Raw genomic sequence first — 24,724 nt, 5'->3', positions numbered from 1 at the left:
TGAGGTTGGCCCAGGATCGGACATTGTTTCGTTCTGCTGTGCACGGGGTTGCTATGAGTCGGTTCTGACTCGATGGCACCTGACAACAACAACAAAACCTTGTACTTATTTAGGACTCCCGTGCAAGAATATCTCTAAGCATATAATGTAAAACATTTAAAATTTATTTTGTTGTTGAGAGTAAACACAGCAAAAATCACCAATTCAACAGTTTCTACATGTACACTTCCGTGGAATTGATTACGTTCTTGGAGCTGTGTAAACATCCTGTTTTCTTGACTTCCTCCCCCTTAATTTCAGCTTACTGACCCCTGTCTCATCTTTTGAGTTGCTGTAGTCACCCTGATCCCAATGTAGATAGTTCTTAAAAGACTATGCTCCAACCTAAGACAGAGCCATTGCCATGCTGCAATGAGTCTCAATGACAGGTAAGACAGAGGAATTCGCACTGTCCACCGCCTAAGACAGGCAGCTTCCCTTAAACAAATAATAAATAAGGGGAAACTGATGCAGACCCAACCAGGAGTTCAAGGCCCTATGGGCCCAAACGTCGCAGACCGTCCAAACCATAGGCTCTGAGGATCAGACTTTAGCCACCTAGCAGACATAGCAAACTGTCCCGCATCTGAGTATTCAGTTATGCTTGTTAGTGATCGCATACATGAGCCCTGGATATCCACAGATAAATGTAAAAACCTTCCCTAAAAGCCGAGACTGTAAATTCCAAAAAGGCAAAATTCCCCCCCCCCCCCACCCCCCCCAAAAAAAAGCTAAAGAGGATAGAGAGAAACACTGTTAACTGATGATGTATGTATGGAGGGGATTATAATCAATGTAATGAAACAAGTCATATGAATGGTTGAATGTGAAACCGATGATGTGCCCTGTAAACTTTCACTCAATCCATAATAAAAACCTTAAAAAAAAAAAAGACTATGCTCAAGGCAGACATTTTTTACTAGTCAAGCTGAACTGTTGTTTATTTTTAAGACTTGAGGGGACGTTTTTGGTTAAAGGTTTAATGGTTATCTCAGGGCAGTAGTTTAGAGGTTTATTTCAGTGTCTGTGGCTCCAGAAAGTCTGGAGTCCTTGAGAATTTGAAATTCTGTTCTGCGTTTGCTCATTTTGATCAGGATTCTTCTATAGAGTTTTTAATTAAAATGTCCAATAAGGATAGCTGGGTATCATTTAATTCTGCTCTCATGGCAAAGGAAGCAGTTGTCAATGGAAGCCACATATTCCATTTTCTTTTCCTATTCATTACTCTCCATCTTCATATATTGCTCCAGGGGAATAGAAGCCAATTGTCCTTGGATGGCTGCTTGCAAATTTTTAAGACCCCAGGCATCATCACCCGATGATTTAGGAGGTAGAAGAGAAGCACTAAACATGCTATAGGTCAGTTAACTGGGAGGCCCCATGAAACCATGATCCTAAACTTCTAAACAAGAAAGCGAGTGTGTTTGGTTGCATGTCAGCAGCTTCAGCAGTTACTCTTTTTTTGTACATGACTATTGTAAATATAGCTATCATACAACTTAAAAAAAATTTTAATTGTGTTTTAGTTGAAAGTTTACATAGCAAATTAGATTCCTCTTGTGACACTGTAGAATAAGCATTGGCCTGCAAGCTACTGTTCAAACCCACCAGCTGCTCCATGGGAAAAAGGTAAGGTTTTTCTGCTCTCTTAAAGATTTATAGCCTCACAATTGCTATGTGTTGGAATTGACTTGATGGTAGTGGGTTTGCTTTGGGCTTTTAACAATTTTTATCAAATTGTCTGTGTCATTGGTTACAGTTTTTACAGTGTGTCGCCACTGCCATTATTTCCATTCTGTTTGTTTTACTTCCATTGATCTAGCTTTCTTTCCTCTCTTGGCCTTCTCACCTTTGTTTTTGGGTAGATGATGACTAAATGATGAATATTTGGTCTCATATTGTTCATTGTTTGAGGGATCACATTACTCATGGGTGATACTGTTTATTTTGCAAGGCAGCCTATTTGGCTGAAGGGTGACCTGCAGCGATAACTTCAATTCCTTGTTCAAAAGTTAATTTTAGGGGAATAGTCTCAGGAGTTAGTCTCTTTTGGTTCTTAAAAAGCTCTAGCCTTTTTAAGTAATTTGAGTTTTTGATCTATATTTTTATTCCATTCTGTCTGGGACCTTCTATTGTGTTAGAATGGTCAATATTAATAGCCAGATGGCATCTAGTTCCTCTTAGGTTTGAAGAGGTTGTAGTTTGTATAGGCTTAGTTCCATAGATCAGTTTCTTCTTTGGTCCTTTGATTTTCATCTTTCACTTTGACTCTGTATTAGTAGAGACCAATAGTTGTATCTTAGATGGCCACTTGTGAGCTTTTAGGATCCCAGATGCTACTTACCAAACTCGGATATAGAACATTATCTTTGTGACCCATTTTCTGCCAATTGACTAAGTTGTCCTCTGACTATGGTCTCAAGTCCTTGAGCCAGTAAACCAATACCATGAGCTGTTTGTATATGTCTAGGAAGCCTCCATAGTTGTGCCCCCTATGTGGTTTGTTTTATATGCTGATACACGAGTATAAGAAGCACACACAAATGTGTGTATACATGTGCTTATTGTTGTTGTTAAGTGCTGTAGAGTCGGTTCTGACTGATAGAGACCCTGTATAGGGTTTCCAAGGAGCAGCTGGTAACTAGATCTACCTGTATGTACACGTGTATTTACTCTTGTATGCCTTCCTATATACATATATGCAGTCACATGTATCCATGTTACTACACATATGTTTTTGGTTGTAGTTACTATTGTTGCAAAGTTTTATGTTATAACATTGACCGTATGTATCTCTTCTTCTTGTGTTACAAATGTCTTTATTTTACTTGGTCATGTTGTATTGATTTCACCCATCTTTGGTCCTGTCTTTTCTATCATCAAAAATAATGTCTGCTAGCTAATAATTGATTCTCCTTTCCTTACTCTGTCCCTAGATATCATCAGGGAACTTGGCTTTCAGTGTAATTTTTATAACAATGGGAACCTGAATTGTTTTATCTTTTTGTGATTGACGTATCACAAAATTCAGCTTAATGGCCTCTAGGTTCATCCATGTTAAAAAATGTTTCATGGGCTCATTATTTGTAGTTACGTAGCATTCCGTTGTATATATGTACTACAGTTGATCCATTTATCTGTTGATGGTCACTTAGGATGTTTCCATCTTTTTGCTGTTGTGAATAATGTCTTAAAAGCAATGTCTTAAATGTGCATATGTCCTGTGTCTTTGCTCTTAGATCTCTAGGAAATATATCAAGCAGTGGGATTGCTGGATCAATGGGTATCTCTTTCTAGCTTTTTGAGCAAGTGCCATGCTGTTTTCCATCCTTTGAACTCCTATACAGGGTCGCTATGAGTCAGAACTGACTCAAAGGCACTTAACAATAACAGCAACAAACCCTATCGTACAACTTTTGCCAATTCAACTTCGTACTGGTATACAATTTATTGAGAGCAATTACAATAATTGGCTTTGCAACCCTACCTTCAATCAATGCAATTTTAGCATGTAACTTGTTATATCCTTTTTCCCCTCTTGGCAAGCAAGCACTATGAACCAAAGTACAAAGTATTATCTTAAAATTAAAATGTAAAAATCACCAGTCTATTGTGCTGTTTGGAAACTTTACAGACTCTTACCAAACCAGTTTAGTTGCAATTAGCAATTCCTTACACTTCCTCCTACCTAACTGAAAATGTAAAACCAGACCTGCTGATTTGCAATGAACAATTCTGTCTTCACCCTTTAGTATGGAGAAGTAGGATCTGCCAACTCTTCTCTCCCCTTATGGAAGAATGAATGTGTTTCATTCAAATTGAAATATATTTCACAAAATGAAAAAGTCAGTAGATGGCAAGCCTATCAATTGTTTATTTAGTTTAGCAGGCAACTGTGTTTTATATAAGGAGCTCTGGTATCCTAGTGGTTACTAGGCAGGACCTCAAGGTTAGCAGTTTGAAACCACCAGCTAGCTAGCTGTTCATGGGAGAAAGATGAGGCTTTCTGCTCCCGGAAGGATTTACAGCCTCAGAAACCCTATGGAGGGTCGCTATGAGTCAGAACTGACTCCACGGCCCACCACTATATGGGAACATGGTGACTCCATATTAGCAACAACAATGTTTATAACAACAAATGTTTTGTTGTATATTCAGTGCCAACTTTAATATCTTGTATTTTGTTTTCCTTAAAGTTTAGTTTCTTTTTCCTTCTTTATAAACTTTATCCAAATTGTAATCAGCCTTTTAAAAAAATGCGTGGTCTTTTTTTTTACCCAGATGATTAGCTTAAGTCCTTAAAATTCTCAGTGGAAAAACACTGAATCTAAGTAATGATGAAATGGAAAAAGTTTGAGTTTTGGCTTTGGATAGACATGGTACTAATTCTGGTTCTACTAGCTTGTGTCTCCTTAGGCAAGTTGCTTAACATCCTGACCTTACATGTCTTTTTCTGTAAAATGGGGAATACACCTATCTTGGTGGTATGTTTTGAAGATTAAATAACGAAATGTTTACAAAATTCCTGTATTTAAAAAAACCTATCACTTCTCTTTCCTATTGTAGAGGACCCTTAACTCTTAGTATATATAAAAAGCATCCAAGAAAAACTGGAGAAAGCTTGATAAAATCTCCAGGTCTCACTGCCCAAGAGATTCTGAATTCCGGGTGGGTTTAAACTGTCAGTCTTTCATTTTGAAGTCAAGCACTTAACCTTTTGTGCCAACCAGGGATTGAAATCTGGGTTTTAAACAAGTTCCTCAGGTAATTTTGGAACAGATGACCAATGGGCTCACTTTGAAAAATGCCCCACTCCTGGTTCTAATGTCCTTTGCTAGTAAATAGCTAATTGTTAGTTGCCTTTGAGTTGGCCCTGAGTCATGGTGATCCCATGCCCAAACAGGATCAGGTCCGTTGTGGTGCATAGGCCTTTTATTAGTTTTTGGAAGTAGATTGCTAGTATTTCTTTCTGGTCTTTTGTAGTCTGTAAGTTCTGCTGAAATCTCTTCAACATCATAGCAATGCTTAAGCTTCTGAGGACAGAAGGGTGGTGGCTGCACTTTGAAGTACATGGCCTGGGTGTGGGAATTAAGCCCAGGTCCCCACATGGGAGGTGATAGTTCTTCCACTGAACTGCCACTGCCCCCAAATAGTTTAGAACCAAACCAAACCCAATCAGTCGCCAAAGATTCCATTCATACTGCTAGTGAGTCTGTAGTACAGAGAAGAATTGCTCTATAGGATCTCTGAGATTGTAAATCTTTAATAGAACAGACAGCCTCATCTTTTCTCTATGGAGTTACTGGTGGATTTGAACAGCTAACCTTGCAGTTAGCAGTCTAGCGTTTAGCCCACTGCACCACCAGTGCGCCTCATAGCTAGGAGCAAATAGTTTCTACTTTGGGGCATGTGGTTTCTTAAGTATAAAACAAATGTATAGACTTGATTGTGTCTACGAATTATAAAATGAAGAATTTCTCATTTTATGACCTTCATTTCTTGGTCTTAATGGCCTTTATGCCTCTTTTGGTCAGAAGTCCAGTAATCATTTGCCTTGGAGTTGATTCTGACTCATAGTGAGTGTAAGAATGGCATGGGGGCCATATCTGACTTCCTCTGGATTTCACAAGGGGGAATGAGAATCATACTCAACATAAATAAGCTCAAGGTTGATTCCAGTGAGACAGAGGTTAAACATACCTCCACCTCCAGCCCTCTTTACCAATTCTGACACCACACATCCCTCTACTTCTCTGCTGGCCTCTATAATTTGTTATAATGGCCACACAGAACTCATAGACCATAATTATGGGGTTTATTAGGGATGCTTGTTGTTGTTAAGTGCTGTCGACTCTGTTCTGACTTGTAGCAACTCTGTATAGGGTCTCTGAGAAGCGGCTGGTGACCTTGAACCACTGATCCTGTGTTGCAAACTGACCTTGCAACCTAGCGCATTAACCTGCAGTGCTACACCAGGATTCCTACCAGGTTACAATTCAGGGTCAGAAATGCTCAGGATACAGTTCTTTGGTCAGGAGCACCTCTTCTCAGTCATTCCTGTAGGCACACTTCTCTCTGGTTCTTGACCTCTCAGCCACATGGTGACTTTGACTCTGTCCTACTCAGGCTGTGTCACAAAGCTCTAGTCCATAAGTCTCAACCTGAACAGTCTAACTCCATGGGGCAGCAAACCTAGCTCCCCCAATTAAGTGCCTGGAGGCATTGCACTCTGCAAGTGAGTCTCCTACCTGAAGACATTCAGCCTTTTTGCTCTGTGGGTTACGAGATGCTGTGCTCTGTCTCATGCTGTTAGTTCTGCTACTGCTGCCTATCTGACACTCCTTTGGTATCACAGCTTTCTGTCTCCTGGATTGAGAAAGTTTGGTGTACAGAGATCTTGGCATCCAAAGCATGCACTCTACTCCTATTCTTTCTTGATGGTAGTTAGATCCCCTCTTGCTTCTGAGATTGCTCATTTTATACCCAGCAGTTTGGCAAAACTGACCAGTCCTATGTTAGCATTCCATACACTGTATTTCCATGGTCCCACCCAGTTGTTTGGTGAGAGTCACAAGGCCTATGACTAGAAGAGTCATAGCAAGTAATTCACTATACCACAATGACCCTGTAGGAGAGAGTAGAATTGTTTTATAAGGTTTCCAAAGTTGTAATCTTTATGGGAGCAGATTGACATATCTTTCTCTTGTGGAGTGGCTGTGGTTTTGAATCACAGCTGAACGCTTAACCACTGTACCTCCAGTTTTACTGAGAGGTCCAAGAATGGTACTAAAATATTTTATTCTTTGGAAACTCAGATTATTCTTAATCTGTGAGGACTCCAGTGGAGTTATTTTAAGCAAAAACAGTTGATTTTAAACATCCAGGGATATTTCACTGAACCCTAAACCAGGATACATTTAGGCCTCAAGAAGTAGGAACTAGAACACTGCAGGGAAACCAAGTTCTTGCTTTCTTTTTACAAGTCAGCCTCAGTCTTTTGTTATTTTCCAAGATACCTGGTAGAAAATGGCTATGGCCAACAGTTCCTGAGTTTTATAACCTCTGTTTAGAAAAGCTGCCAGACTGAGGCTAGACTGTCATAATTCTAATTCCAGATGACCAGGAAAAGGAACTGTGATTGGCCCATTTTGGGTAGAGTGTCCACATCTGGCTATTGCTACAGAGGCAAGGCCATGTTGTAAGTCTGGCCTTGGGAACCATGCCCCAGTACTCCATGATTAGAGGTGGTATGGTAAAGCAGAGTAGATATGCACTAATTTATTAAAGGAATTCATTAATTGAAGAGTCATATGTTGTATTTTGTATTGTTATTCTTGTCAGGTGCTGTTGAGTCGGCTCCAACTCATAGCTACCGTAAGTACAATGTAATGAAACACTGCCCAGTCCTGTACCATCCCCACAGTTGCAATGTTTGAATCCATTATTGTAGCCACTGTGTCAGTTCATCTTATTGGGGATCTTCCTCTTTTTCTTTACCAAGCATGATGTCCTTTTCAGGGACTGGTCCCTCCGGATAGCATGTCCAAAGTATGTGAGACAAAGTCTCACTATCCTGGCTTCTAAGGAGCATTCTAGCTGTACTTTTTCTAAGACAGATTTATTTGTTCTGGCAGTCCATGGTATATTCAATATTCTTCACCAATGCCATAGTTCAAATGCATCAATTCTTTTTCAGTCCTTTCTTATTTATTGTCCAGTTTTCATATGCATTTGAGATTTGGTCAGGACTTTTTAGTCCTTAAAAACTGACGTCTTTGTTCTTTAGCGCTTTAAAGAGATCTTTTGCAGCAGACTTGCCTAATGCAATACGTTGTTTGATTTCTTGACTGCTGTTTCCATGAGCGTTAATTATGGATCCAAGTAAAATGACATCCTTGACAACTTTGGTCTTCTGTCTATCATGATGTTTATTGGTTCAGTTGTGAGGATTTTTGTTTTTTTAACATTGAGCTGTAATCCACACTGAAGGCTACATCCTTTGATCTTCATCACCAAGTGGTCCAAGCCCTTTCACTTTGAGCAGGCAAGATTTTTAATGAGCCACCCTCCAATCCTATTGCTCTGTTCTTCTTCATATAGTCCAACTTCTTGGATTATTTGTTCAACATAGAGATTGAATAAGTATGGTGAAAGGGTATAACCCTATACACAGTTTTCCTGATTTTAAAACTACTCAGTACCCTCCTTGTTCTGTTGCAAGAAATGCCTCTTGTTCTATGTACAGGTTCCGCATGAGCACAGTTAAGTGTTTTGGAATGTCCGTCATTTGCAATGCTATCTGTAGTTTGTTATGATCCACAAAGTCAAATAACTTTGCATAGTCAGTAAAGCACAAGTAAACATCTTTCTGGTATTCTCTGCTTTGCCAAAATCCATCTTACATCATCAGTGATATACTTTATTTCTTACTTTCTTCTGAATCCGGTTTGGATTTCTGTCAGCTCCCTGTCAATGTATTGATGCAGCTAGTTTTGAATTATCTTTAGCAAAATTTTATTTGCGTGTGATATTAATGATATTGATCAATAATTTTCACATTCTGTAGGGTCATCATTCTGAATGGGTACAGCTATAGATCTTTTCCAGTCAGTTGGCCAGGTAGCTGTTTTCCAAATTTCTTGGCATAGATTAATGAGTGCTTCCAGCACTGAATCAGTTTGTTGAAACATTCAATTAGTATTCTGTTAATTTCTGGAGCCTTGTTTTCTCACTAATGTCTTCAGTGCAGCTTATTGGATTTTTTTCTTCAACCATTTCTACCGCCTGAAATGGTTGAACGTTGACCAGTTATTTTTGGTACAGTGACTCTGTGTATTCCTTCCATCTTCTGTTGATGTGTCTTGCATTATTCACTATTTTGCCCATAGAATCCTTCTATTCTACCCAAGGCTTGAGTGTTTTTTTCAGTTCTTTTAGCTTGAGAAATTCTGAGAGTGTTCTTCCCATTTGATTTTGTAACTCCAGGTCTTTTAAATTTATATTAGTACTTGACTTGCTCTTTTTGAGCTGTCCTTTGAGATTTTCTGTTCAACGCTTTTACTTTATTATTTCTTCCATTCACTTTAGCTATCCTTCATTCAAGTGCAAGTTTCAGAATCTCTTCTGACATCCATTTTGTTCTTTTCTTTCTTTCCTGTCTTTTAAATGACTTTTTATTTTCTTCGAGCATGATACTTTTGATGTCATTCCCATAACTTGTCTGCTCTTAGGTCATTAATGTTCAGTGCCTCAAATCTGTTCTTGAGATGGCCTCTAAATTCAGGTGGGATATACTCAAGATCATGTAATCAAAAGATGCCCATGGACTTGTTTTAATTTTCTCTAGCTCATCCTAAATCTGCATTTGAGCAATTGATGATCTGTTCTACTGTCTGAACTGATTTTGGCTGATGATATTGATCTTCTCCATCCTCACTTCCTACAGATGTCGTCAGTTAGATTCTTGTGTATTTCATCTGGCAAGATCTACTTGTATAGTTTCCATTAATGTTGTTGAACAAGGGCATTTACAATGAATAAGTCATTGGTCTCGTAAAAGTCTGTCATGTGCTCTCCAGTGTCATTTCTATCAACAAGGTCCTGTTTTTCAATTACTGATTATTCTTTGTTTCCAACTTTTGCATTCCTATCAAGTAATTATTAGTGCACTTTTTTTGTGTGTGTGTGAAACTTCTTGTTGTGAATTGAGTGGAAGTTTACAGAGCAAATCAGTGTTACATACAACAAATCTTATAGTTAATTTCATTTCAATGATTGCAATGCTCTCTATGCAACAGTGGTTATCTAACTTCTTTCCTGTGGTTCCTGTTCCCGCTCCACCCTCCTTTCTAATCCTTCTGAACTTTGTCCTTAAGTGAATGCTGCCTTTTGATCTTGAATGGTTGACTGTTCCGTGGTGAGCATATTTTACTAGTGTTGTTGTCCCCAGTATATGTCTATCTGCTGCTTGGTTGAAAATTGGGCCATGAGGATGAGTTCCTTTCTAGACCTGAAGGGTGGCTGAGGGCCATAGTGTCAGGTTCTTCCAGTCTCTTTCTGACTAGTAAGCTTGATTTTCTTTAAAATAATTTAGAGTTTTGTTCCACATTCTTTTCCACTCTAACTGGAACCTCTAATATGATCCCTTTCAGGACAGTTGGTAGTGGCGGCTGGCACAGTCTAGTTCTTCTGATCTCAGAATTTTGGAGACAGATATTTACGCGTTTCATTAGTCTATTGGACTAATTGATTTCAAGCATCTGCAATTTTCATCACATTTATTTCTTCTGCACATGGAGCGAACCAATAGTTGCACCTTATATAGCTGCTCTTGAGCTTTCAAGATTCCAGGCACTACTCACCAAATTAGGATGCAGAACATGGTCAGTTTTGTGGACTATGCTATGTCAATTGACCATGGTGGCCTCTGAGACAATGATTCTGAGCCTCCAGGTCAGCAACTCATTGCCTCAAGGTATTTGGTCATGTCATCATTTTGTCCTTTATATGCTCTACCTCATTCATAGATGTGTTTGCAGCAAAGGTAAATAGACATATACAAATATCCTCTGTCAAACCATTCTGTGTTTGTGGGTTTACTCCCACTCTCCATCCCATACCTGTTCAGCCTATGTATTTGTCTTTGTATCTACACATAGAACACTGTTGTTGCAGGGTTGTGTATATAATAGTATTTACCTCTATCTCCTTTAATCCATGCATTCTTCCCTGTGTCTTCGCCTGTCTTCATTCTTCTGTCAACCTCCATCTTGTTGTATATTGTATATTGTGTCTATCCTCTAGCCAGTGAATTACTCTTCTTTCTCTCCCATTCCAGTAGTCATCAAAGAATGTTTCTTTTAGCATGAAAACCTTTTCTTGAGTTTTTGCAATAGTGATCTTATACAGCCCTTTCCAGATTGACTGATTTCACCCAGCACAGTGTTATCAGTGCATCTTGAGTACATGTTTGATCAATTTGTGAAGAAAGAAGTTGGTAGAATTCTTTAATTTCTTTATCACTAACTTTGATGGTTGGTGCATATATTTGAGTAATAGTTCTGTTAACTAGTCTTCCTGGTAGGTATTTAGGTATTACCCTATTATGGACAGCACTGTAATTCAAGATAGCTCTTGAAATAATATTTTTGACAATGATTGTGATGTCATTCTGCTCAAATTTGGCATTCCTAGCATAGTAAACTATGTGATTTTCTGATTCAGAATGCCCCAAATCTGTCCATTTTGGCTCACTAATGCCAAGAGTAGCGGTCTTGGTGTGGTGCTTTAGGATAAGCTGTGGACCGCAAGGTTGGTTTGAACTCTTAAGGTCAGCAGTTCAGATTCACCAGCTGCTCCTCAGAAACCCTATACAGGGTTGCTGTGAGTCAGTACTTACTTGACAGAACTTAACAAGAACAGCAACAGTGCCAAGATTATAGATTATTTGTGCATTCAATTTGATTTTTGATGTCTTCCAGTTTTACTAGATTCATATTTCATACATTCCATATTCTGATCATTAATGGATGTCTACCACTGTTTTTTTCTCACTTTTTATCATGTCCATTAGCAAATGAAGGTTTTGAAACCTTTCCCGTATCCACATTAAGGTCTACATTACTTTGAGTAGTCTCCATCCTCTCTCCCCAAAGATGTGCCTTCCAGCCTGAAGGGCTTCTCTTCTAGCATTATATTATTGTTTTGCTGCTATTCATGAGGTTTTCAGGTGCTAATCCTACAGTAGAGGAGTCCTGGTGTGGCGCTGTGGGTTAATGCACCAGACTGCTAAAGCCATGTGAACTGCAAGGTCAGTGGTTCAAGCTCACCAGCTTCTCCTCGGAAACCGTATACAGGGTTGCTATGGGCTGGAATTGACTCAACAGCACTTAACAACAACAACAGTCCCTCAGTAGTGGACCACCTATTCCTCCTTCCTAGTCTATTCTTATTCTAGAAAGACTAACATAGATATGTATCCTGATATTAGAAACACCAGTGGCATAACTTTCAGAATTTGATTCTCATGGGAAAAAAGTGGAGGATAGGTAGATAGAATGAAAGAAACAAATGGGCTTTTACTTTTATTGTGGATTCTGGTGTGGCGCTATAGGATTAACACTGGACTGCTAGCCTCAAAAATATTTACTGATGAAGATGAAAGAGCACAGCCTTTGGTATGGGTATATCTCAATGTAAGGAAAACAAAAATCCTCACCACTGGACCAATAAACAACATTCTTATCAACGTAGAAAAGATTGACGTTGTCAATCACTTCATTCTTTTTGGATCAACTATCAACACTTAAGGAAGCAGCAGTCAAGAAATCAAACGACATATTGCATTAGGCAAATCTGCTGCACAAAACCTTTTTAAAGCATTGAAGAGCAAAGATGTCAGCTTGAGGACTAAGGTGCATCTGACCCAAGCCATGGTATTTTCAATAACCTCATACGCATGCAAAAGCTGGATCGTGAATAAGGAAGACCATAGAAGAATTGATGCTTTTGAATTATGGTGTTGTAGGAATATTGAAAATGCCATGGGCTGCCAAAAGAACCAGTAGATCTGTTTTGGAAGAAGTGCAGCCAGAGTGCTCCTTGGAGGCCAAGATGGCCAAACTTCGTGTCTCATACTTCGGACATATTGTCAGGAGGGACCATTCGCTGGAGAAGGATATCATGTTTGGTAAGCTGGAGGGACAGAGGAAGAGAGGAAGACCCCCAACGAGATGGATTGGCCAAGTGGTAACATCGATGGATCAAGCATGGCAACAATAATGAGGTTGGCCCAGGATCGGGCAGGGTTTCTTTCTGGTGTGCATAAGGTCATTATGAGTTGGCACCATCTTGATGGCACCTAACAACAACAACAGCTAGCCTCAAGGATAGTGGTTCAAACCCACCAGAATAATAATTCTGTTAACTGGTATTAGAAATACTATATAGGATTGCTATGAGTTGGAGCTGACTCGGTGGAACTAAACAGTAACAGTTTTATTCTCACTCATGTACCAGGGCTTCAAAATGTTCATGGAAAAATAGAATGGAAAGATAATAGAATTCATCTATGAACTTTTAGAAGCTCCTTCTATGCGGAGTCTCCTGTAGCATGTTTGCGGGACTGGGCTGTTGAATCAACAGTGAAATTTTAAAATTTGCTTTTAGATATTTTTTTCTTTTAGTTTAAAATGATATATAGGTTAGCAGAGGAAAGGTGAAGGTAGTGGGAGACACAGGGAGGAATGAAATCATTAAGTGAATGGAGGTAAATACTGTTAACTGTTGGTACATGGAGGGAATTGCAACCATGTGATGAAGCAAAGTCTATGATTTGCTGAATGTAAAACTGATGATCTGCTCTGTAAACCTTCACTCAATTCACAATAAAAAGTTGAAAAAAAATGATACATCATTTTGAACTTTGCTATCGTTATTTTTATATTATTAGGTTTAAGATAAATGTTCCACTGAAGAGAGAATTTTGAGGTTGTGAAGAGTATTACTAAGAGCATAGGCTTTTCTTTTTTTACTCCTTTCCATACAGGTAAAGATTTATTACAGAAAAGAGGCTTGCAAGTGAAACGGGGAGGACTTAATGCAGTGCTTAACTCCCTACTCCAGAACATACACTTTTCAAGGAGTCTTGCATTTTTATTTTATCTCAGCCATTTAGTGACGATATGATTATTTGGCCACTCTATTAAATGAACATAATTTATTTCATGGATTATTTGAGAATCAAATGAGATGGCATATGTAAAGCTCTTACACTGCCTGTTCTAGTAGGTGCTCAATTAATCATTGTTAAAGGATGTCAAGTCGATTTTGACTCATAGTGATCCTGTGGTAGGTTTACAAAGAATGGCTGGTGGGTTTGAACCCTCAACCTTGTAGTTAGCAGTCCAGTATAGCATCACACCAGGACTCTCAATGAATCATAGACACTAATTATCATTGCTATTTTGTTTCTTAGAATATAAGTGACAAACTTCCTTTTATTGTTAAAGACTGGATACATCTTGGGCTTTGAATAAATCAGTGCTTTTTGAAGGTAAATATTTAATATCTGAAAATCTGGAGCTAGAATATACCTTTGTAGTGAGAGCTCATTGCTTTTCATGTTGATGGTTTTAATCTCTTTTCCATTTCTTGTTTAGTGTCAAACCAGAAGAGAAGTAAAACTCAGAAAAAAATTATGTGTGGAGTTCCTTCTTAAGAAGAAAAAAAAGTGACTATTGAACTATGGATCGGAGCAAACGGAATTCAATTGCAGGATTCCCTCCACGTGTGGAGCGTCTTGAAGATTTGGAAGGAGGCGGTGGTGGGGATTGGAATGTGAATCATGTGGGAAGAGTTTGGCCATCTTCCTATAGGGCACTTATAAGTGCCTTTTCCAGACTGACGCGTTTAGATGACTTCACCTGTGAAAAAATAGGGTCTGGTTTCTTCTCTGAAGTGTTCAAGGTAAGTGATTCCTCAGCTTTTTATATATCATTTTCCTAATGGTCAGCTTCACTGCCAAGGGTTGATAACCAAAAAAACAATCCAAACCCATTGCCAATGAGTTGATTCATATCTATAGAAACCCTGTAGAACAGAATATAATTGTCCCATAAGACTTCTAAGACTGTAAATCTGTATGGAAGTAGACTGCCTCATCTTTCTCCCTCAGAGGAGTGACTGGTGAGTTCATATCATTGACCTTTTCAATAAGCAGCCAAATGCTTAACCATTGCACCAGCAGGAATTCTCAAAGGGTTGACAGCTGTGTTTCATTAGGTCCTAGGCTTTAACTGGATTCCTGGTGTGGTGCTGTTTGATCAGAACTGGCGTGCAAAGTACAAGGTGGGCTGTTCAAACCCATTAGCTAGCTGCTCCTCAGAAAACCTTTATAGGGTTGCTATAATTCAGAACCGACTCAATGGCACTTAATAACAACAAAGCTTTACCTAGATAGGGTGCTGTGGATTTTGAGAAGTGTTCCAAATCTTCCTCATAAGCAAGTAAGAAAATTTTATCTTGAAAAAAGATTTATAAAAATAATGCATGTTAATAAAAACTTCAAACAATACATGAGTTCCTTTAGCATCTGCTTATATCCCATCCCTATCCAAATGTGTACTTTCTTCAATATTAAGATTAATTTCCAAAGTAAGTATAGTGCTCTAAAGTTCACCAATGTCTTCCAAATGCCCTGGAACATAGTATGTGGTCAATAAATATCTGTTGAAAGAATGAATAAATTAAACCAGAATTTTTCCATTAGGTCTTTGTTAAATTTCTGCTGATCTAATATGTTCCCTCTATGTGGAAGGCAAATTTCTCAAGGCTGTCATGTAAGATTGTTTAATGTGTGCACTGCACAATGGTGTCTAGTTAAGAGAGCTATTAAGCTATTATCCTAAAATTTAGGATGTGTTTAGTTCACTTGGCATAATGCTACATCTATTTGTATCCATCCATTTTTCCTGGAACAAAGGTACATTCCACTTGACAAGCAATCACCCCAGGGTTGTTTTTACCCAGAGTTGTGGGACCTTTTTCTGCTTCATGTACACAAGAACACCTTTTTCTAATTCATCTATCCAGAGGTGGGTTTACATAAGAATATTATAGGCTTGCAAAAGCTCTGAAATTGAAAGTATTAATATTATTACAACTAGCTCCTCTTTTTTTTTTTTTAAGTAGGAGGGAAGAGAAATGTTAATCCCGTATATTTAAATGTAAAGATAAGTATTTTATATTTATTACATGTATTTGGTACCCTAGACTTTGTGTGCTTCCATGCATTTACACATGCTATAGTATTTATTTTTTCTATCTAGAAAAAGCTTTCTCAATTACTTGGATGATTCTCATTCCTCCATTGCTGAGCTCAGTCTTTTCCACTCTGATGTGACTCTTTTCCTGATATATTCCTTCAGGTTAAGCAATCCTGTTTGTATTCTTACAGTTACTTGAGCTCTGGTAGCATAGTGGTTATGAATTGGGCTGTGAGCTGCAAGGTCAGCAGTTCAAAACTACCAGCTGTTTTGCAGGAAAAAGATTTACAGCCTCGGAAACCCTGTACACGGTTGCTATGAGTCGGAACTGACTCCACGGCATATAACAACAACAACATGTTCTTTTCTGTTATTTTGCTCTCCAGAGAAGGTTTATATGTTTAGAAACTACAGTGTAAAAATTATTGCTTTAGGAGGGCATAGGGCTAGGGCTGATTTGCAATTATAAAGATGTGTTTCCTATAGGATTTTAGTGATGAAGCCTTAAATGTATAATTATAAATACAATTTTATCACATGCTAAAGTATATAATACATTGGCATAAAAATGACAAAAATAAGCATAGATTTCATTAAGTAGATCTTGAAAAATCACATCATAAAATCAAACCAGTTATGGTATTGGAGGAGAATATTAAAAGCACCATGGACTGACAAAAGAACAAACATTTGTGTTGGAAGAAGTACAGCCAGAATGCTCCTGGAAGGGAGGTTGGCTAGACTTTTGTCTCTCATATTTTGGACATATTATCAGGAGGGACCAGTTCCTATAGAAGGACATCATGCTTGGTGAAGTGGGAGGTCAGAGAAAAAGAGGAAGACTCCCAACAAGATGGATCCCAACAAGACTCCCAACAAGACTCCCAACAAGATGCACAGTGGCAGCAGCAGTGGGCTCAAACATAGTAATGGTTGTGAGGTTAGCGCAGGACGGGGTAGTGCTTTGTTCTGTTGTGTGCAGGGTTGCTATGAGTTAGCACCAACTCAGTGGCACCTAACAACAACAATATAACGATTTAACAGAGGATATTTGAACATACAAACATACCCATGAATACAGTGGAGCACACAGGGGGTCAAAATTATGAAAACTTCTTAGATGTTACCAAACACCTTGAAGAATGAGTTGCTGGGGCTGGGGACTCAGGATAATAGTCTCTGGGGACTTCAAGATCAACTGGCATAACATAATCCATAAACACAACGTTTTATCTCCTGCTTTGATGAGTAGCAGTGGTATTTTGAAAGCTCACAAGTAGCAGCTAAGGTGTAACTATTAGTCTTACTGTGTCTGGAGGAAAGAAGAGTGATGAAAATTAAAGACACTTGGAAACAATTAGTCCATGTTCACAGTATGGACCATGTGAACATTAGTGTCCACAACACTGAGAAAAGAAGGTGGTATCTGGCTACCACTACCAACTGCTCTGAAAGAGATTATTACATAGAAGGTCCTGCATAGAGTGGAAGAAAATGTGAAACAAAACTCAAAATCATAAAAAATACCAGGCTTCTTGTCAGATACAGTCTGTTAGAACCCTGAGATTATCACCTTTAGTCACCCTTCAGTCTGCAACTGTGACTCAATGTTCAGCCATGCAATAGTAAGGTAGTATGCACACTATAGAATAGCAAACCTTTTGAAATCAAAAGGATAACATTTAAGGACAAAATTCAAAGGCTTTTTGAAGGAAGAGGAATGGAAAACAGAAATGTAGCAGGAAGTGGGAAAAGTGATGTTACATTGAGATGAAACTAAGTATATGATTTGTTGAATGTAAAACTGATGATCTGTTCTTTAAACTTGATTCACAATAAAAACAGAAACAAAATCAAAGATAATGGAATTCTTCTATTAATTTTTGTTGTTATTAAGTGCCATGGAGTCAGTTCTGACTCATAGCAACCCTGTATAGGGTTCCCAAGGAGCGGCTGGTGAGTTTGAACCACTGGCCTTGTGGTTCAAACCAACATTGCAGTCCAGTGCATTAACGCATAGTGCCACACCAGGATTCCTGCCCTTTGAAATTTTCTGTTCAGCTCTTTTACCTTCACATTTCTTCCATTCACTTTGCCATCTCTTTGCTAGAGAGCAAGTTCCAGTCTCTCTTCGGATATTCGTTTTTTTCTTTTCTTTTTCTCTCGTCTTCTTAATGATCTTTTGCATTCTTCCTGTATGATGTTGTTGATGTCATCTCACAACTCCATTTGGTATTCTGTCATTAGTGTATAATGCATCACAATCTGTTCTTGAGATGGTTTATCAGTTTAGGTGTGGGATATGTTCAGGGTCATATTTTGACTCTCGTGGACTTATAATGTTTTCCAGCAGTCGGAACTTCCATATGAGCAACTGATGATGTATTCCACTGTCAGTCGTTGCCCTTGCTGTTGTTGTTGTTAGGTGCCATTGAGTCGGTACCAACTCATAGTGACCCTGTACACAACAGAATGAAACACTGCCTGGTCCTGGGCTAACCTTACAATTGTTGCCACTCTTGAGCCCATTTATGCTGCTATTTTGCCAATCCATCTCGCTGGGGGTCTTCCTCTTTTTCTTCTGAGCAACCACCTTACCAAACATGATGTACTTCCCCAGCGATTGGTCCCTCCTGACAATATGTCCAAAGTATAAGAGACAAAGTTTGGCCATCCTGGCCTCCAAGGAGCACTCTGGCTGCACTTCTTCCAACACAGATTTATTGTTTCTTTTGGCAGTCCATGGCACTTTCAATATTCTCCTCCAACACCATAACTCAAATGCATCAATTCTTTTGAAGTCTTCCTTATTCATTGTCCAGCTTGACATGCATATGAGGTTATTGAAAATACCATGGCTTGGGTCAGGCGCTCCTTAGTCCTCAAGGTGACATCTTTGCTCTTTGGCACTTTAAAAAGGTCTTGTGCAGCAGATTTACTTAATGCAATATGTCATTTGATTTCTTGACTGCTGCTTCCATGAGTGTTGCTATTTGATCTAAGAAGAATGAAGTCCTTGACAACTTCAGTATTTTCTCCATTGATAAGAATGTTGTTTATTGGTCCAGTGGTGAGGATTTTTGTTTTCCTTACATTGAGATGCAATCCATACCAAAGGCTGTGCTCTTTGATCTTCATCAGTAAGTATTTTAAGTCTTCTTCATTTTCAGCAAGCAAGGTTGTATTATCTGCATATTGCAGGTTGTTAATGAGTCTTCCTCTAAACCTGATGCCATGTTTTTCTTCATATAACCAAGCTTCTTGGATTATTTGCTCAGCATACAGGTTGAATAAATTGTGGATGATGATCTTGAGCTTTTCTACTGTCTCTTCCCACAGATGTAGTCAATTTGATTGCTGTTGTATGCATTCCATTTGGTGAAGTCCATGTATGTTATTGTTGTGGTTCAAACCGACTTTGCAGTCCAGTGCATCAAGCCACCATACCACACCATAGTCGGTCTTTATGTCGTTAAAAAAAAAAAGATATTGGCAGTGAAGAAGTCATTGGTCTTGCAAAATGCTGTCATGTGATCTCCAGTGTGATTTCTATCACCAAGGCCATATTTTCCAACTGTTTATCCTTCCTCTTTGTTTCCAACTTTTGTGTTCCAATTGGTAGTAATTATCAAATATAACTTTCTTTTTGTAGTTTTTTTTTTTTAATGTGAGGACCATTATCCAATTTTTTTTAAATAAAAAAAAATGTAAACTTTTATTGTGAATTGAGTGAAGGTTTGCAGGCAAGATCATAGTTTTACATTTCATAAATCTTATGTTGTGTTTCATCTCAATGACTGCAATCTCTTCCATGTAACAACAGTTATACTGTTTTTCCCCTGTGGTTCCCATTTTCATTGCAACCACTTTCCCATCTCTTTTTAACTTTGTCCTCTGGTAAATGTTCCCCTTTTGATTTTGAATGATTGACTATTCCATGGTGAGTATACCTTATTAGTGTTGTTGTCCCCCCTATATACCTATCTTCTGCTTGGTTGAAAATTGGGCCATGAGGGTGAATTCCTTTCCAGTTCTGAAGGGTGGTCAAGGGCCATGCTATCAGGTTCTGCCAGTTTCTTTATGACCAGAAAGCCCAGTCTTTTTTAAAAATAATTTTTGAGTTTTGTTCTACATTTTCTCCCACTCAATCTGAAACGTTCCAAATGTGATCTCTTTTAGAGCAGTTGGTAGTACTACACAAACACCATTTAGTTCTTCTGATCTCAGAGTCATGGAGACTGATGTTCACATGTTCTGTTAGCATGTTGGATTAGTTAATTCCAAGCATCCTCAATTCTCATCACTCTTCTTTTTTCTGCACGTGGAAAGACCAATAACTGTACCATAGGCAACTGCTCATGAGTTTTTATTTTTTAAGATTCCCAGATACTACTCAGCAAAGTAAGATGTTGAACATTGTCTTTGTGGACTGTGTTATGCCAGTTGACCATGGTGTTCACTGCTGCTATGGTCCTGAGCTTCCAGGCCCAATAACTCATTGTCATATAAGATGGTTGATAATAGTTAAGAGGTTTTCATCATTTTGGCTGCTGTATCCTCTGGTAGCGTAGTGGTTATAAATCGGACTGCTAACCTCAAGGTTAGCAGTTTGAAACTACTGGCTGTTCCATGGGAGAAAGATGAGGCTTTCTACTCCCATAAAGATTTACAGCCTTGAAAATGCTGTACAGACTTGTTATGAGTCAGAACCGACTCCACGGCACATAACCACCACCACTACCATGCTATATCACAATCATAGCTGTGTTTGCAGGAAAGCTAAATACGTGCAATACAAGCTAATACCTCTTTCAAACCCTTATATATTTGCAGATACACTCTTCCTCCCATATCCATTCATTCATTCTGTGTCTACCTGCAGAATACTGTTTTTTCAAGGTTGTGCAGCTACCACTATTTACCTCTATTCCCTTTAGCCCAAGCATGCTTCCCTGTGTCTTCACCTGTCTTCATCAGTCTTTTGCCAACCTCCTCCATCTTGTATATTGCCTTCTTCATCACCCAAATTAACATGTGTGTACCCTTTGTGGCACTGTGGGTTAATGCATTGGACTGCAAGTTGGTTTGAACCGCAAGATCGGTGGTTAAGGCTCACCAGCTGCTCCTTGTAAACCCTATACAGGGTTGCTATGGGTCAGAACCGACTCAACAGCACTCAACAACAAACCCTTTAGCCAAGGAGCTCTGGTAGCATAGTGGTTATGAATTGGGCTGCGTACCACAAGGTCAGCAGTTTGAAACTACCAGCTTTTCTGCAGGAGAAAGATGAGGCTTTCTGCTCCCATAAATACTTACAGCCTCGGAAACCCTGTACAGGGTTGCTTTGTGTCGGAACCGACTCCACGGCACATAACCACCACCAGCACCCTTTAGCCAGTGAATGTTTCTTTTAGTATAAAAACATTTCTTGAGGGTTTTTTTTTGTTTTGTTTTTACATAGTGGTCTCATACAATATTTGTCCTTTTGTGATTAATTAATTTCACTCAGCGTAATATCCTCCAGGTTTATCCATGTTATGAGGTGTTTCACAGATTGATCGTTATTCTTCAGTGTCGCATAGTATTTCATTGTGTGTATGTACCAGAGTTTGTCCGTTCTTCCAGTGATGGGCATTTAGGCTGTCTCCATCTTTTTGTTATTGTGACTCCATCTTTTTGTTATAGTGCAGCAGTGAACATTGGTGTGCATATATCTACTTGTGTCCTGGCTCTTATTTCTTGTGAATATATATCAAGTAGAGGGATTGCTGGATAATACAGTATTTTTGTTTCTAACTTTCTGAGAAAGTGCCATACCATTTTTCACAGGGCTGAACCATTTTTCAGTCCCTTCAACAATGTAGGAGGAGGGTTCCAGTCTCTTCATACCCTCAACATAATTTGTTGTTTTCTTTTTTTTTTTAACTTTGCTGTGAATGTTGTTGTAAGGTGATAACCTCATTGTTGTTTCGATTTGTGGCTCACTAATGGCTAATGATCATGAACATTTCTTCATATGTTGGCTGCCTGAAAGTCTTCCTTGGTGAAATGTCTGTTCATGTACTGTGCCCATTTTTTAATTGTGTTGTTTGTCTTTTTGTTGCAGAGATGTTGTTGTAGTTACTAAGTGCCATTGAGTCATTTCCGACTCATAGGGCCTTGTATAGGGTTTCCAGGGAGTGGCTGGTGAGTTTGAACTGTCAACCTTGCGGTTCAAACCAATCTTGTGGTCTAGTGCATTATCCTGCAGTGCCACCCCAGGATTCCAGAAATGATACAGTATTCTATAAATTTTAGAGGTTAATCCCTTGTCTGATACAACATTGCAAAGCATTTTGTCCCAGTCTGTGGGCTCTCTTTTGGCAAAATTTTTTGATGCACATAAGTGTTTAATTTTTAGGAGTGCCAAGTTGTCTAGCTTTCCCTTTACTATTTGGGTGTCTTTAGTAATGTTTGATAGTGTATTTATGCCATGTGTTAGAGTGCTCCTAAGTTTGTCTCTATTGATAATCTTCATAGTTCTAGGTTTTATATTTAGATCTTTAATCCACATTGAGTTTATTCATTGCTGCACTAGTCATAATGGAAAAAGATGGAGACAGTGTAAATGTCCACCAATGAAAGAATGAACAAACATACTTTGGTACGTACACACAGTGAAATATTATGTGACGTTGAAGAATAACAGTGAATCTGTAAAGCACCTCATATCGTGGATGAACCTGGAGGACATTATGTTGATTGAAATTAATCAATCACAAAAGGACAAATACCTTATGAAACCACTATTATAAAAAACTCAAGAAAATGTTTTCATACTAAAAGAAACATTCTTTGATAGTTATACTAGGGCTGGGAGGGAAGGGAGAGTAATTCACTGGTTAGAGGGTAGGCACATGCTAGCTTGGATGATGATGAGGGCAATATACAAGAAGAGGGAGGTTGGCAGAAGAATAATGAAGATAGGTGACACAGGGAGGTATATAAAGGCTAAAGAGAGAATAGAGGTAAATAGTGTTATATACACTATTACCCACAAGAATGTTCTGTGGGTAGATACATGGATAGAGACACAGGCTGAATGGGTATGGGAGGAAGAGTGTGAGGATACACACAAATATATAAGGGTTTGAAAAAGGATATTTGCATATGCGTATTTACTTTTCCTACAAACACAATTTTGAAAGTGGTGGAGAATACAGCAGTCAAAATGATGAAAATTTCTTATATATAATCTAACATCTTAAGCCACTGAGTCTTTCGGCCTAAGAGCTCAGGACAGTAGTCTCATGGGACACCACAGTCAACTAGCATAACATAGTCCTGAAAGATAATGTTCTGCATCCTACATGTCTGGCATGTAGGATCTTAAAAGCTTGTGAGCAGACATCTAATGTGCAGCCATTGGTCTCTCTGTGTGCAGAAGATAGAAGAATGATGAAAACTGAAAATGCTTGGAATTAATTAATCCAATGAACTAATGGAACATGTGAACATCAGTCTCCATGACTCTGAGACCAGAAAAACTAGAATTGCCTGGCTACCGATTATTCTGAAAGGGATCACATTAGAACGTCCTTGATAGAGTGGGAGAAAATGTGGAACAAAACTCAAAATTATAAAAAACGAAAAAAATACTGGTCTTACTGGTCAGAAAGAGTCTAGAAGAACCTGAGAGTATGACCTTGGACCACCCTTCAGATCTGGAAAGGAACTTGCCCTCATGGCCCAATTTCCAGCTAAGCAGTAGATAGTAAGGTATGTTCACCATGGAATGGGCAATCATTCAAATCAAAAGGACAGCATTTACTTGAGGGCAAAGTTGAGAAGGGAAGGGAAGGTGGGTGTAATGGGAATAGGAACCACAGGGAGGAAGTGGGATAACTGCTGTTCCAAGGATGGGATTGCAGTCATTGATATGAAACAGAGTATATGATTTGTTGAATGTAAAACTGATTGATGATCCTGTCTATAAACCTTCACTCAATTCACAGTATAAAGTTTAAGGAAAAAATAAAAGCATTATTAAGCCAGTTTTGTTATTGTGTAAGTATTATCTTGGTTTGGTAAAATAGAGGTCCAGTGAAAACACAGGAAGTCCTCAATGAAATGGTTTGACATAATGGTCACAATATTAGACTCATATATTAGTGATCATGAAGGTTGCACAAAAGTAGGCAGTGATTCTTTCTGTTATATGGAAGGTTGCCATGAGTTGGCAACTTGACTTCAACTATACCAACAATAGCAATCATTCTGGTTGGTTGTTTTCTCAAATATAAGACTGTAACAGCCAGAATTCGATGGGACTGTCATGTTTTTCCAGGACTTGAGAGTTTCCCTCTGTTGACAGGTATTGTCTCTTTTCTATCACTCTCTATTAGTGGTACATAAATATATGCATTTTCCTTCACTGACGGGTTTCCTTACCCAGGTTCTGATGTCTGCATGTTTTATTGTAGTATTAATGTAAAGTGTCACTTACTGTACCATTTAAATATTTTTCAAAACTTATTATTTCTTTCCATCTCAGTGACTAATGTGCTTATTCAGACCATCACCAATACCCATCTTTTTGTTGTTGTTGTTGTTAAGTGCCGTCGAGTAGATTCCGACCCATAACGACCCTGTACAGGGTTTCTGAGGCTGTAAATCTTTACAGGAGCAGAACGCCTCATCTTTCTCCCACGGAGTAGCTGACAGTTTTGAACTGCTGGCCATAAGGTTCGCAGCCCATCACAATAATAAGCTTTTAAAAATTAATTTTTACTATGTATTTTTAAGAACAGCCTTATGAGATCTAGTTAATAAAATTCACCATTCAAAAGTATATGTTGTTGAGAACAAACAAGATGATGGATCGGGTGGAAGTGCAGTAAAGGAGCTCCACCAGCAACAACACAGAATACCCAACCAAGCAG

At 38.6% G+C, this 24,724-nt stretch overlaps 1 protein-coding gene across 1 annotated transcript in view; it reads left to right on the top strand.

Annotated features, from left to right (window-relative positions):
- TESK2 (testis-specific kinase 2) overlaps positions 1-24,724 on the top strand; it is a 211,009-nt gene that overhangs the window by 32,485 nt on the left and 153,800 nt on the right. Inside the window, exon 2 of the mRNA XM_006839702.1 lies at positions 14,199-14,505. Coding sequence (XP_006839765.1) covers positions 14,284-14,505 — 222 coding nt within the window. The 5' untranslated portion in view covers positions 14,199-14,283. The remainder of the gene's footprint in view (positions 1-14,198; positions 14,506-24,724) is intronic.

Source organism: Chrysochloris asiatica, unplaced genomic scaffold, assembly GCF_000296735.1.
Source record: "Chrysochloris asiatica unplaced genomic scaffold, ChrAsi1.0 scaffold00026, whole genome shotgun sequence".
Lineage (NCBI taxonomy): Eukaryota > Metazoa > Chordata > Mammalia > Afrosoricida > Chrysochloridae > Chrysochloris > Chrysochloris asiatica.
The sequence above is the reverse complement of the archived record's forward strand: the minus strand, read 5'-3'. Positions and strand labels throughout refer to the sequence as shown.